At 45.4% G+C, this 14,402-nt stretch overlaps 1 protein-coding gene across 4 annotated transcripts in view; it reads left to right on the plus strand.

Moving 5' to 3' along the window:
• Nucleotides 1–14,402, plus strand: part of FKBP5 (FKBP prolyl isomerase 5) — a 131,157-nt gene that overhangs the window by 102,116 nt on the left and 14,639 nt on the right. For all 4 annotated transcript variants that reach the window (XM_089334041.1, XM_008262824.5, XM_002714639.6 and 1 more), the window contains 3 exons: nucleotides 4,757–4,913; nucleotides 9,667–9,757; nucleotides 11,997–12,080. In XM_089334041.1, coding sequence (XP_089190167.1) covers nucleotides 4,757–4,913; nucleotides 9,667–9,757; nucleotides 11,997–12,080 — 332 coding nt within the window. The remainder of the gene's footprint in view (nucleotides 1–4,756; nucleotides 4,914–9,666; nucleotides 9,758–11,996; nucleotides 12,081–14,402) is intronic.

Here is a 14,402-nt window from a genome sequence, read left to right on the forward strand (position 1 = left end):
CTGCTGTGGCCCGGGAAGGTAGTGGAGGATGGCCCAAGTGCTTGGGCCCTGCACCTCAGGGGAGACCAGGAGAAGCACCTGGCTCCGGGCTTCGGATCAGCACGGTGCGCCGGCTGCAGCACGCCAGCCGTGGCGGCCATTGGAGGGTGAACCAACGGCAAAAGGAAGACCTTTCTCTCTGTGTCTCTCTCTCACTATCCACTCTGTCTGTAAAAAAAAAAAAAAAAAAAAAAGAAGAAGAAGAAGAAGGAAAAAAAAAAGAGTAACTGGCTGTATAGGAGCTAGGCACCAAGAACCAGGCCCCTGCTATGGCAGTCAGCAGTCTTTCTGTGGTTCCAAGTGGTGTGTGTGTTCTTGTCAGCAGTCTTGCAGAACTTGTCTCACCAGTGTTCCAACTTTAGAAACCAGTTAACTCAGCAAGTGATAGCATTTACTACTTGTGGATGTAAAGAACTATGGCCTGTATATAGCCTGAGGCTGTGATACCTCCTCTTGCTCTAACGTTCCAGATATGGTCAGTATTACAAGGTTGTGGCTTTATATATACTTGCCAACTACAGTGTGTGTGTGTGTGTGTGCGCGCATACACACACATGCACCTGTCACTATAAAGATTTTATGATACTGTCGGTAGTGCTTATTCAGGTTCAATCTTGAAGGGTTAGATTTACTGGAAAAAAGGATTAGTCCATATATAAAGTAGTAAGTATAAGAGCTATTGCAAATCTTTCTTTATTACTAGATAGCCACAAAAATTGATTTTTTTTTAAAGATTTTATTTATTTGAGAGGCAGAGTTACAGATAGAGAGAAGGAGAGACAGAAAGGTCCTACATCTGCTGGTTCACTCCCCAGATAGTTGCAGTGGCTGGAGCTGGGCCAGTCTGAAGGCAGGAGCCAGGAGTTTCTTCTGGGTCTCCCACATGGGTGCAGGGATTCAAGCACTTGGGCCATCTTCCACTGCTTTCCCAGGCCATTAGCAGAGAGCTGGATCCAAAGTAGAGCAGCCAGAACTCAAACCCGTGCCCAAATGGGATGCTGGCGATGTAGGCCGAGGCTTAGCCTACTACACCCTAGCGCCAGTCCCAAACATTGAAGCCGTTGCTAATTATCTAAGAGAAACTAACTGCAATGGACGTGTTCCTTTCTTAATTATGCCTTCATCACACTTTGTCTGGCTTACTGACTTCGTTGCTTCCCAACATGTTTATCTGTAGCCATCTTTTTCTCTCTCACTCTCCTAATAGTGAGTTATCATGTCTAAAAAGACATTCTGAAATTATTTGTATAATTTCAAGTACATACAAGCTGAAAACCAACTGAGGAAACTGACACACAGGCAGGAATCCTTTGCAGAGTCTGGATTTCCTGTTTTGGAAACACATTCAAACTTGTTCAACCAAAAGACACAACAATTGTACTGATAATTTCCTCCCCACTAAACGTACTCTCCTTTAGGGAGGAAGATGATACTTCCAACAATAAACCTCCAACAAAAAGATCTGTTGACTAGGTTGTGAGCTACTAAGGATAATGAATCTCAATACTTGAGACAATCCACAACTTGTGGGCTGAAACTCACTTTGCTCAGCAAATCATTTTCATGAAAAGTGGCACCCATTGGTCCTTTTTTTTTTTAAGATTTATTTTATTTGAAAGGGTTACAGAGAGGTAGAGACAAAGAGAAAGAGGTCTTCCATCTGCAGGTTCACTCCCCAAATGGCTGCAACTCCGGAGCTGGGCTGGGCCAAAGCCAGGAGCTTCTTCCAGGTCTCTCACATGGGTGCAGGGCCCCAAGGACTTTCCCAGGCCCATCAGCAGGGAACTGGTTCGGAAGTGGAGCAGCTGCTGCAGGCCGGGGCTTTAAACCACTATGCCACAGCACCCCACCCCCATTAGTCTTAATTAAGCTTCTTGGGTAGATTTTAAAATATTTAGAAACACATATTTCTAAGGGAACTCTCCACTTTTTTTGAAACATCATATTTTACTCTACTAAAAATATCTCCAAACCTACACTTCCTACAGAACCTCTCTAGTATGCATGTATTTGAAAATAATAAAATTGAATTTGCTTTAAAAATATTTTCTAGGAGTGGGCATTTAGCCAAAGTGGTTAAGACACCACGTCCCGTATTGGAGTACCTGGGTTCAATTCTGGATCTGCTTCTCAACTCCAGCTTCCTGTTGGTGCAGACCCTGAGAGGCAGTGGTGATGACGCAAGTAGTTGGGTTCCTGCCACTCATGTGGGAAATCTGGATTGAGTTCCCAGCTCCTGGCTGCTCTGCCCCACCCCCAGGCATTTGGGGACTGAATTAGGGGATGGGAATTCTGTTTCTCTCTCTTTCTCTTGATAGATAGGTATAGATATAAATATAATTCCCCTTAACTCTCCCATAAAAGAAAAACTGAAAAAAATATTTTCCAATGCAGAAGTCTCAATTTGCTGAAAGTTAATTCAGTTTTGTCTAATGAAGAGCATTCCAACAGTGTACATAATATAGAGGGCATCATCTGCACTTGTGGGTGTGGATATGAAAATGCCATGTGCCAGCCCCACCCTGAGAGCCAGCTCCAGCCCTTATTTGGAGGAGCTCACTGGAGAGTCAGGCCCTCTTCAGTCTGGCCCCAACTTCCTAGACTCAGTCCCATTCTGTGTTCAGTCAGGATGGTATTAATCCTAGTGAACTAGATAGAGTGTAAAGTGAAAGAGATAGAGAACTTCAGAGCATAAACGTCCATGTGACATTTTGGCCCCAAAGTTGGCACCATTGCCGTGTACTCTTAGAGTTTCACTTCTCAGGCCGGGGCAACAGGTAATCCAACAAAATGACTAACAGCAGGAATTAGCTTTGAAACTGGTTATATTCTTGAGTCATGGAATTTTAGAGCTTCAAGGGATATTTGAGATCATGTAGTTCAAAAGTAGAATACATTGGGATTGAATTTGTGTTTGGAAAATAATAATTATCTTATGGAACATGGAGTGACTATAGCCAAGTGAATGCTTTTTAATCTCTCTAAAGCAGGTTATTGATTTAAACTAGACAAAGTAGTATTAGAAAAGTGCTTTAGGAAATCGCTAGTTTAGTGTAGGCCATTATACATGTTAGAGAACTAGAAACAAAGAATTTTTTTTAATTTGTTTATTTAAAGATGAAGTTACAGAGAGGCAGAGGCAGAGAGAGAGAGAGATCCTCCTTCCGCTGGTTCACTCCCCAATTGGCCACAATAGCCAGAGCTGCACTGATCTGAAGCCAGGAGCCAGGAGTCTCCTCCAGGTCTCCTACGTGAGTGCAGAGGCCCAAGGACTTGGACCATCTTCTGCTGCCTTCCCGGGCCATAGTTGAGAGCTGGATCGGAAGTGGAGCATCTGGAAATCGAACCGGCACCCATATGGGATGCCGGCGCCGCAGGTGGCGGTTTTACCCACTACTCCACAGCGCCAGCCCCCAAAAAAGAATTTTCTTATGAAAGACAAATTATTGTGCTGTTTGATGGCTGTTATGCTCCCATAAAAGCCATCCATTTTTCTTACTGCATCAAATACTTAAATGAAAAGACACATAAATATCCTTAACATTGAAGCTGAAAAGTTTCAGGAAATTGTTATTCCTAGAAAAAAGGAGTCTACCTGATAAGAAAAATGTCCGTAGTATGCATTTCTTCTACTTTGTCTTAATAAGATAAAAGCCTCTTATCTAATATGAACCTACACTGGGGATGAGCTGAGTGAGGTGAGATGGAACTGGGAATTAGGACCCAGGAAACTGGCCTTTGCACAGACCAGTGCAGGGAACATGATTAATCATTTGGCCTGCGAAGTTACAGTAGACTTGATTTCCTCACACTTCACACTTTCACTAAGGGACACAGTTTGTTGATGCTGTTGCCTTTGGATTTTCCATTTTTATTCGCTGTATGTAAATAAGATTAGGAGTCTCTGTATTTGGTTAACCTTTGGTCTCCTGTGTCGTGGGGGAACTAGTCTCTCAATTGTTTATTTTGCCCAGACATTGAAGCCACGATGCAGTTACAGATGTATAAACCATTATGGAATGGACTTTAAAGTTGTGATATTTTGATAACTGTCTATTAAATAATCTAGAATTTCTTGACCCTGTGTTATAGGTAAAGAAATCTTTGTCATACTAGAGGATCTTCAAAAATATTACAGAAAATGCATGTTATGAAAAAAATGCACAGATTTAAAAAATTGCTCCCAAATAAATTTATTTTAATTCCATTTTTCTAGGAACTTTTTGAAGTGCCCTCATATCCATACAGGTCAATTATCCCTACTCCAGAAATCCCAAAGTCTCCAAAATGTAGTGTCCAAAAAGTGTCAGATTTCAGATTAGGGGTCCTGAGCTGGTGAAGTCTATGTAAATATTCCAAAATCCAAAAACCTTCAAAATCTGCCACACTTCCAGTGCTTAGCTTTTAGGATAAGAGATGCTCAACCTGCAGGAGGCTTAGACTCAACCTGTGTTCCTAATTTGCTTTATTGCCCACTGAGCTATCTTACTGATCCAGTTACCAGTAATTACAAGTTTAACACAAAACAGAAGGAAATATGGTTGCTCTTAAACTTTCAGACCTGGTGAACTAAGCTTCAACAAGATACACCACAGGGTCCTCCAGGACAGGAGGAAAGAGCCATGCTGCTGGCCACACGTAGCCGCAGTGGGCACTTCCCTAAGTTAACCAGGCTGAAGAAGCCCCTTGGCTGATCACCCTGTCCTCCATCCTGCAGTCCACCTGGAAGGCTGCTGCGGTGGAAGGATGTTTGACTGCAGAGACGTGGTCTTCGTTGTGGGCGAAGGAGAAGACCACGACATTCCGATTGGAATCGACAAAGCGCTGGAGAAAATGCAGCGGGAAGAACAGTGCATTTTATACCTCGGACCACGGTAAGGAGCATGCCAGTTCAGTACACAGGAAGGTTGTCTAAAGAACAGGGATAGTCTCGCCTTTTCACTCAGTGTTTTGGCTTTTCAGTGAAGTTAATACAGAACTGGAAACGGTTTGTTAAATCAAATTACAGTTAGTCATCAAGCAAATTAATGGGCCTTTTAATATCAAAATGGCTTGTAAGCATGTTTACTTGATTGATGTGAGTTAAGGATAGGACCCACAAACAAATTTTCTTTCTTGTTTTGTCTGCCATATTGCCACAAGAGGCACCTGTTAGTTCTTCTCTCATGTGGTTCTCCTGCTGTCTTCCCTTTTCTCTGAATTAGGTGCAGGAGGCAGCGAACCATGTGGGTGTTGGGAGGCAGAAGAAGCATTTGGATAATATAGCACCACTTGAATTTGTGCCACCTGTTTTTATCCAAATTCCCTGAATTTAAAAAAAAAAAAGTGTTCTTCCTGGATCTAAAGACAGGGGATGTGACTCATTTTTGCCTAAATTTTTTCCATAGTAGGGATACCCGTTAGCGCTTCCATGCTTAGAACTATCAGACACTGATAGTCTGTCTTGTGAAAACATGATTGGTGTTATTTTTAGATCTAAAATTATACCATGACTCCAACCCTTCCATCTTGAGAAGTGGACCTCTGAGAGAAGCCAGCATGTTTTGATTCTGTTTGCATGAATTTAGTTTATTTAGTTTATCCTCTCTTTGGTTCCATGTATTTCAGATGGTAGGATTTTGAGTTACTGAGAATCTTGGTCACCTACACTTTCCAGTAGGTACTGCTGTGCCTTTCGCGTAATCGTTTGCCTTTGTGTAGCCTCTGTAGTCATCCGGAGGTGTCAGGCCCTCGCCCTAGGCCTTGATGCTTGACCACATTTCTCAGCTGACGCTTCAGCCATGCCACTGCCCGCTTGGAAATCTGTCCTAAGTGTTCTCTACCTTTAAGTCTTTAGCTTTCACTAAGGCATTTTTTATTTACTACCTTTTTTATACTTTATTCCCCTTTCTGCTACCGTAGACCCACTTTGGTGTATTTTTGTTAAAGACTTATTTATTTGAAAGTCAGAATTCACAGAGAGAGGAATGGCAGAGAGAGAGAGAGAGAGAGAGAGAGGTCTTCCATCCACTGGTTCACTCCCCAATTGGCCAGAACAACTAGAGCTGCGCCAATCTGAAGTCAGGAGCCAGGAGCTTCTTCCGGGTCTCCCATGTGGGTGCAGGGGCCCAAGGACTTGGGCCATCATCTACTGCTTTCCCAGGCCATAGCAGAGAGCTGGATGGAAAGTGGAGCAGCTGGGTCTTGAACCGGCGCCCATATGGGATGCTGGCGTTAACCCACTGTGCCACAGCACCAGCCCCCGTTCATTAGATTTTTTTTTTTAACCTGAGATGGCAGTTGTGGGGGCAGATGTCTCAAGTTTAATGTCAGAGAGAAACACAAATTATCTTCACATGTATTAATGCAAATAGTTGCTGGTGAGTTTAAACCGTTCACTGTTAGACTCTCGGTAGTGGTCAGCGCTGCTCTGCAGCTTACCAGCTGTGTGCTTTCGAGCAAGCCCTGTGGTTCCCCTGTGCCTGCGCTTCCCCTCTAGCTGGGATAGCAGTGTCCACCTCACAAAGCCGTGGGAGACTAAATGAAATCATGCCCAGGAAGCACTTAGCAAAGTGCCTGGCACACACGGGCCCTCAGAACATCAGCCGTCGTTGCTGTTGTCTGGCTTTCTCTTCCGTTTCACCCTCTGGCCACAAGAAAAAGCAAATTCTGTGTTAACATATGGTAGTTTTTCAGATCTTTTCAGGAATAAAAATAGCCGATGAGTTTTCATAAATTCCTAGATGTAAAATTTTTTCATATGCTGTAGGGATACAATTTAGCGTAGTTAGAAAGGAACATGTTATTTTCTGTGCAAGGTATCTCTGTGTTGAGGAGTCACGTAAAGTGTGTTCTGGGCAATATGAGACTGCACATGCATTGCACAACACTCTGGGTGTACGTACAAAATCCCTACAAAACAAGTGTGTTTTGAGTGCATGCTATGAATTTACTTGTTCTACTCAGATTCCCCCGTACCACAGAACATTGCATCTGCATGTTGCTATAAACACGGCTGTTGGAAACATATGTTCTTAGCATCATCTGCATTTCATTCTCCACAGAATTTCCAAAGCATTCCTTCTCTTTGACTCTGATAGACTTCTTGGCAGAATGTTCTCATAATAAGAAATCCATAAATTTTTCTCTCTGCTTATTGGGACAGTAGCTTCCCTTTTTACTATTGTTTTGAATACTGTGGATTGATTAATTTTTTTTTCATTTTAGGTAAAATGCAGATAGTTCTTCCTTTCTTCGTTTGCCTCCCTTTCCTTATGTTTCTGTCCTGCACCAACCCCAGGCAAAAAACACAGGCTTCCAAGAGCCATAGTGTCTAATTATGAGCCTGTATGGGTCAAAAAACTAAACAGTTTTCTTGAGACACATGGAGTCTGAATTTAAATCCTGGCTCTGCCACTGCCTTTTTGTTTTCTCAGAAAGCTCTTCTCTCTGAGCCTCAGTTTCTTCATCTGTAAAATGGGAGCAGTTGGTTAAGAACTTATAGTACAAGTGCTTCTTTATGTACATAAAAGCTTACTAGTCATTAGTAGTGGTTACTTGTATCTCTACTCTCAAGAGACAGCTGTTAATTCAAGGGCATGAATACTGAACTCCTTCTCTCACTGTAGCTCAGCTTGTCTTCTGGTTAAGTCTTTGAATTCCGTTTGTGGTGTTTTATTTTCCAGTCTGATGCACTGTCTGCCATGGCTCTGTCTTTGTCCAGGCTCATCCAGAATGAGTCAGACGACTTTCTGTATAGGACGGAAGCCAGCATAGATTCTCCCAGAACAGTCTGGGGTGAGCACATGCCTCCGCAGAATGGTGTGCTGCACGCTTGTCCTGACAGCATCGCCTCACCGTGGCCCAGGAGGGGTTGTGGGAGTGACACCTTAGTCTTCTGCACTGTCAGTGATAACACACAGGGAGCCTTGGTGTCCCCCGCTCCCCGACATGCACACTTTCTCCCCGACATGCACACGCCACCCCTGGCCATGGAGACTCTATCTGGGAGTTCCTCAGAAGCAGGGTTTCCCATCTTCGGCATTATTGCTATTTGGGGCCAGATAAATCTCGGTTGTAGGGGTGTCTTGGGCATTGTAGGGTGTTCAGCCGTGTTCCTGGCCTCTGTCCACTAGATAACAGTAGCACCCTCCTGAAATGTCTCTGAACACTGCCGGATGTCAACCCCAGTTGAAAGCTCTGGTGCACAGCAAGTGCCAGACCGTGGGCTGCGTTTGTGCCTGCCCGCCCGGACTCCAGGTGAAACACACTTTCAGTAAACACGGGCTTGGTAAGGACTCACCTCCCTGCCTGGTTTCCAGCAGGTAAGGGCTTCTGTTTATCTCCCAGATGGCAGAAATGAAATAAGAGACACACAGATCTAAGAGCTCAAAGTAGCAAACCAGGCACCACTTCCCAAATCTAGCCACTGGTAGTTATGCTTTTTGTTTCTTTGCTGAAGATACCCTTTGCCCTGCTGTTAAAACCACCGCACCCCAGTCCTACCAGCCCTCACTGTATCTCTATGCCTCCCTCTGGCTACAACTTCCATGTTCTTGTGTAACAGTGGAGGTGAGTGAGTAAGCATTGTTTCCTGAAAATCCAGGCAAAGGGTGAAGAAAGAAAGCAATGCAAGCTACCCTGGGCCCCTTGCCCCAGAGAAGATGTGCGGTGTGAGCATGGACCTGGGGCTGACATCTTCCACCACGGAACCCGGAAGTCTAGGCCTCCGAAGTTTTCTGTGACACCATTTCACGAGTCAGGGGGTGGCGTGGCTTGCAGCAGCTCTAAGAAAGTGTTTCCCAGGGAACACTTGACTAGTGCGGTGGGCATTGTTCTGAGTGCTGGGAATCCACTGAACCAGACCGGCAGCTCCGCTGGAGCTTCCAGCCTAGTAGATGTGTGTTTTAATTTGTTGAAGATCTCCAGTGATCCTTAGCCACACAGGTTCCCAGTAAGTTTTCGCATTGTACAACATGAGAGCTACAAAGCTGTAAGAGTTGTTCTGTTGATGAGGGGTTGGAGCTTGCTTGGGCTATTTGTGATTTGATATTTCTTATATTCTTGGTGATTTCTAATGTGCTTTTTGAAAATCTTAAAGAAATACTCTGAGGATGTATTTCTTTCCTGATGTGTTAGCCTTTCCCCCGTTTTTGTGACCAGAAGCGATGCTAGCAGAAAATGATAGCACGCTACAGGTAAAAGCTTATTAAAAACACCTCTGACAAATCCCACAAAAATTACAATGGCTGTGTCTTCTCTGTCCTTCCTGCTGATAAAGCTTAGGGGCACACTGCTAATAGCCAAATGATAGCCGTTTTATAAAAAGAACTAGATATAAAATGGAGCCGGGAAGAGGACAGAGACATTTAAAATCACATTAAGTGAGCTGTCTGGCAGAGGACAGGTGTTGCATGACACGTGACTGCAGGAGAGAAGGAACTAAATCAAGCCTGGTTTCTGAGAAAACCGCCGCAGCAATCCTTGGCACCGGATCTCCTGATCAACATCTGGTTCGTCTTCAGGGTCTCTCATGTGTGTAGCTTGCAAACGATAGCTATATGCTAATATGATGCCTCAAAATACCGAAGGAAGTGCCTGGAAATACACCAATTCTTTTAAAGTTTTATTTTTTACTCTCCATTTCAGATATGGTTTTGGAGAGGCAGGGAAGCCTAAATTTGGCATTGAACCTAATGCTGAGCTTATATATGAAGTTACACTTAAGAGCTTCGAAAAGGTGAGAAAATACCAACTTCTCTGCAATTGTGGTAGATTCCTTCTCCATCCACCCACTTCCTCTAATCAGTATCTTACGGGTGGTGTAGATAGACGGTGTTCGTTTCTGTATTGTACTTTTCATGATCCAGTTTGTGCCTTGGCTCCAATGCTGCCACTGGAGTCCGGGCCAGCTGACATAGCACAGCTGATATACAACCCAGGGAGCTCAGTGTTGTTATTTTGTTCCTATGTGTCAGCCTTTTTTTTTTTTTTCTTAACGTTTTTTGGGTAGAATCCAAGACTTGTTCCCTTATTTGTTCCTAGACTTGTTCTTTTTGTACTTTTTTCCTGGGTTGAGGACAAAAAGGTTCACGTTCTGCCAAGCAGTTCCTTGGGGGAGTGGGGCGCAGCTCTCCAGCGCTGAACGGACTGTACCTTCACAGGAGTCACGAAGAGGCCTGCACTGCAACTCCCAGTTACAATCCCAGTTGCAGGGCCTCAGGGCCACCAGGCTGTGTGACCAGGGACTTAGGAAAGAAGCCTGTTAGTTATGGCTCTTTTTATACCTGTCCAAGTGGAGAAGAGAGAGAATTTGTGCACTGCCCTGGGCTCCAGAAACCCCCTTGAACATATTTCCATCTCCCCCCACCCCACCCCCCTGCCGCAGGCTGCCAACAGCAGATTGCCTGGACAGACACGTAGCATGTGCCAGAGCGAGCCTCGCGGCCGTCCCAGCTGCCGCCGCCAGCACACCATAGCTGCACTCGAGGGCAGCCTTTTGGGTTCCTTGTTTATTCCTGCGCAGCGCTGCCTCCGTGTTCTGGACATTAAGCTGTCACTGCAGCTGTGGCCTTGTATGTTTTATTAGAAAGGAAACTCTTGTCCTGGGGCCATAACACCAGGGCTAAGAAAGTGAGGGGAGGACACTTTGGGATTCCCTCCCCCAGGGATGTTCCTCACTGTACCCCCCTGCTTCCTGTTCCCCCAAATAAACACATGCTCCTGCCACGCCCAGCCGTCCTGCTGTCTGCCCTGTGCTGAAGGCCCTGTAGCGTGCAGTCGCTCAGACCCGAGCTCTGCACAGTGCACAGAGTAACCCCTTCCCTCCCGTGGCCCAGTGGGCACCGCTTATTTGGCAGATTCTCCCTGGGGATTGCTCCAGCGAGCTGTGCTCAGTCACCACCACTTGATGGGGTGTGTGAAACCAAGCGAAGGGTGGGATAGTGTTTGGGGCAGTGTGATTGAGTTCTCTGCCTTGTAGGACTAAGAATACATTTATACTCCGTAAAGGTTGAAGCCACTATAAAAACTGCAAAGGGCCCCTGCTCACTAGGTTTTTAAATAATTAAGCTAAATTGTTAGGAAGCAACATGGATCTAGGCTAGTATCCTTCCCATCATTCATCCAGGAAAAGCTGGAGTGGGAGAGCTGTGACACCAAGAACACATGCTGATTATGGAACAGAGAAAATTTCACAGCTACCGTCTTAAACTTGGTGATGTGTGTGCTGTAGCTAGCACCAACCATGCCCCTTGTCACTTTTCCTAAGGACTCCAGATTGCTCTGTTGGCTTTTATGATCCTTTAAATGCAGCCGTTCACGTGGGCAGTGCGGTTGTTTCTGGACTGTATCTGTGATGGTGGCGAATAATAATACACATGATATACACGAGCAGATGATGACGTCACTTATCCACAACCCTGAAGTGATATTTTTGCATGAGCTTTTCCCTCCCGGTGGTGTTTCCTTGAAATCCCCCAAGTACACACCCACAAGTCACTACAGCTTCAAGGCTTTAGTATACCTGGTGGTCTCAGTGAGGAGACGGTGACACGACCTAGAATTTGGAATCCCCTACAGGACTAAACCATCATGACCGACTATCGTAGTGTTCTCATATTAGAGTTGAAAACTGAGGCTTGAGAGAAACAGCTTTGTGGAGTGAGAGCAGCTTCGAGGCGAGGCCTGCAGGTCTGCCACGGGGGACCCCGGCTTTCCCGGGGTGGCCTCACTGTAGTTCTAAAGACACACTCTTCAGCTGTGCTCAGCAGTTCATGTTCCTCACTGTGATTCTGCCTGCTCCACCCCCGGGGCGACATGGGTCAGCAAAGTGCGTCCTGCACGGGCAGAGCAGCACCTGGCAGCGGCCCTGGGAGTCTCAGCCAGCCCTCTAGAAGTCGCTGCTGTTTGTTCTGTTGGCATCACGTGATGCTTTTCCTTCTGTGTTCATCTAACCATTGTCCCGAATTTACACGCAGGCCAAAGAATCCTGGGAGATGGATACCAAAGAAAAGTTGGAGCAGGCTGCCATTGTCAAAGAGAAGGGAACTGTGTACTTCAAGGTGTGTGAGCCCTTGTATAACCCCGTCCATCGCAAAGAAGTCCCCTGAAGTGTCAGTAATTGTGCTGATAATTCCCTGCTCTGAATTCTATCAGCACCCTTCTTTTAACAGGAAGCCTGAGGTTTTACAAGTCTGTCATTTTCACTATTACAAAAAATTAAAAAGAATTAATGTGAAAAGGAGAATACAAACACGGTTTTACACGCTCTCCGCTAGATTCTAACCTCCCACCTTCCACTGCATGGCTCAAGGCCTAGAGCATCATGGTTGGGAACATAGATTTCACTCAACAAGTGTGTGTGGAATGAAAGAAGAATGATAGGGTAATTGTTATCAAGAAATAGAACTCACCCGTAGGTAAGTTTCACATCATTGTCCTTTCCGTTGTCTCAGTGATACTAGGGCACGTAACAAAAGCCAGAGAACATGCACAGATTTCCAAAGAAGCCGACTTGACTCTAACGGCCAAGACAATCCATGCACACTTGCTTTTCTAAGGCATTTTCAGAGGTTCCTGAACGATACTCATCATCAGTTCTTCTCACGAGCCCTTTCTCAGAGTGGATGTTTAGCCTAAACAGTTAAGACGCCTGTGTCACACATGGGCGTGCCTGGATTTAAGTCCTAGCTCCAGTTCCTGACTCCTGACTTCCCCCTAATGCAGATGCTGGGGGGCAGTAGTGATGGCTCAAGTGACTGGGTTCCTGCCACCCCTGTGGGGGACCTGGGTTGTGTTTCCTGTTCCTGGCTCCAAGCCTGGCCCAGCCCCAGCCATGGTAGGCATTTGGGGAAGGAACCAGTGGATGGGGGAGCACTCACTCACTTTCTCTGTTTCGCTCTCCTTCTCAAATGAATATATTTTAAAAGGTGTTTCTTTTGTCTTTATTATCATTTTATTTAAAAGACAGACAGTGAGTCTGCTGGTTCATTCCCCAAATGCCCACAACCACCAGGGCTGGGTCAGACTGAAGCTAGGAGTAAGGAGCTTGATCTCAGTTTCCCCTGTGAGTGACAGGGACACAAGTACTTGCGCTATCACCTGTTGCCTCCCAGGGTGTAGAGTAGTCAGGACTCAAGCCAGGCGCCCCAGGACAGGTTGTGGATGGCGCAAGCAATGTGTTATAGGCCCACCCTGCAGCACATTCTTGCAGTGTGTAGGAATGTGATGCTTTGTCACATAGATCTTAAACCCCTACATACGAGGAAAAGGAAAGATTGTTTTATGTGATTCTGACTAGAGTGCCCTACCCAGTGCTTCTCCACCCCGAAATGTATACTTTTGTTTGTTTGTTTTTTGTTTTGTTTTGTTTTGTTTTGTTGACAGGCAGAGTGGACAGTGAGAGAGAGAGACAGAAAGGTCTTCCTTTTGCCGTTGGTTCACCCTCCAATGGCCGCCACGGCCGGCGCACCACGCTGATCCAAAGCCAGGAGCCAGGTGCTTCTCCTGGTCTCCCATGTGGGTGCAGGGCCCAAGCACTTGGGCCATCCTCCACTGCCATCCCGGGCCACAGCAGAGAGCTGGACTGGAAAGAGGGGCAACCAGGACAGAATCCGGCACCCCGACCGGGACTAGAACCCTGTGTGCCGGCGCCCCAGGCGGAAGATCAGCCTATTGAGCCTCGGCGCCGGCCAAAATGTATGCTTTTATACGTTCTCCCTGTCCAGCAGAGTGGACTGAGTGATGAGGATCAGGCAGTGAATGGGAATTTTGTCAAGGCTTCTTTCTATTCTTGCCCCTGAGAGCCATGAACAGCAATGAGATGCCGGTTTTCAGCCATGCAAGGCAGTGATGCACAAATAGACCTCAGGGTGTCTTTGTGGAACTTCTGCTCTGAAAGACGCTGTGCAGTTCACAACCTTGTCCTGTAGGGCGTGGAGGCAGTGTGAAGCCAAAGGAGAGAGAAGTAGGTGAAATGTACAATCAGTGCGAAATCGGCATGGACAGAGCAAAGTGTGTGGTTCTGTTTTTCATGCTTTGAGCTGAACCCCCCTATCAGGACATAAAATCAATTTGGTGAAATGTGTAATAAATTTTGTTTCATAAAACTTTCATTTATTGAGTATGAGTGGGTACTGGGCTGCAGTTTAAAACGTTTCTTACTGTGGGTTGTAGTCAGACATTTTAATTTAATTAAACCTATAGGTTTAAAGAATATAGAATTATTTATATATTCATATTTGCTTCTATATAATTGTTAAATATGCTGAAATAATGCATGGATTACCAGAAACCGTGGGGAATTTTGGAAAACTGGCTCTATTGCTATTTAGATGATTTAAGGTCAGTTAAAAGGGTCCCAAGAGGTTTTATTTTCATGTCAA

This window comes from Oryctolagus cuniculus, chromosome 5 (assembly GCF_051225735.1).
Source record: "Oryctolagus cuniculus isolate XC-2025 breed Fujian yellow rabbit chromosome 5, ASM5122573v1, whole genome shotgun sequence".
Lineage (NCBI taxonomy): Eukaryota > Metazoa > Chordata > Mammalia > Lagomorpha > Leporidae > Oryctolagus > Oryctolagus cuniculus.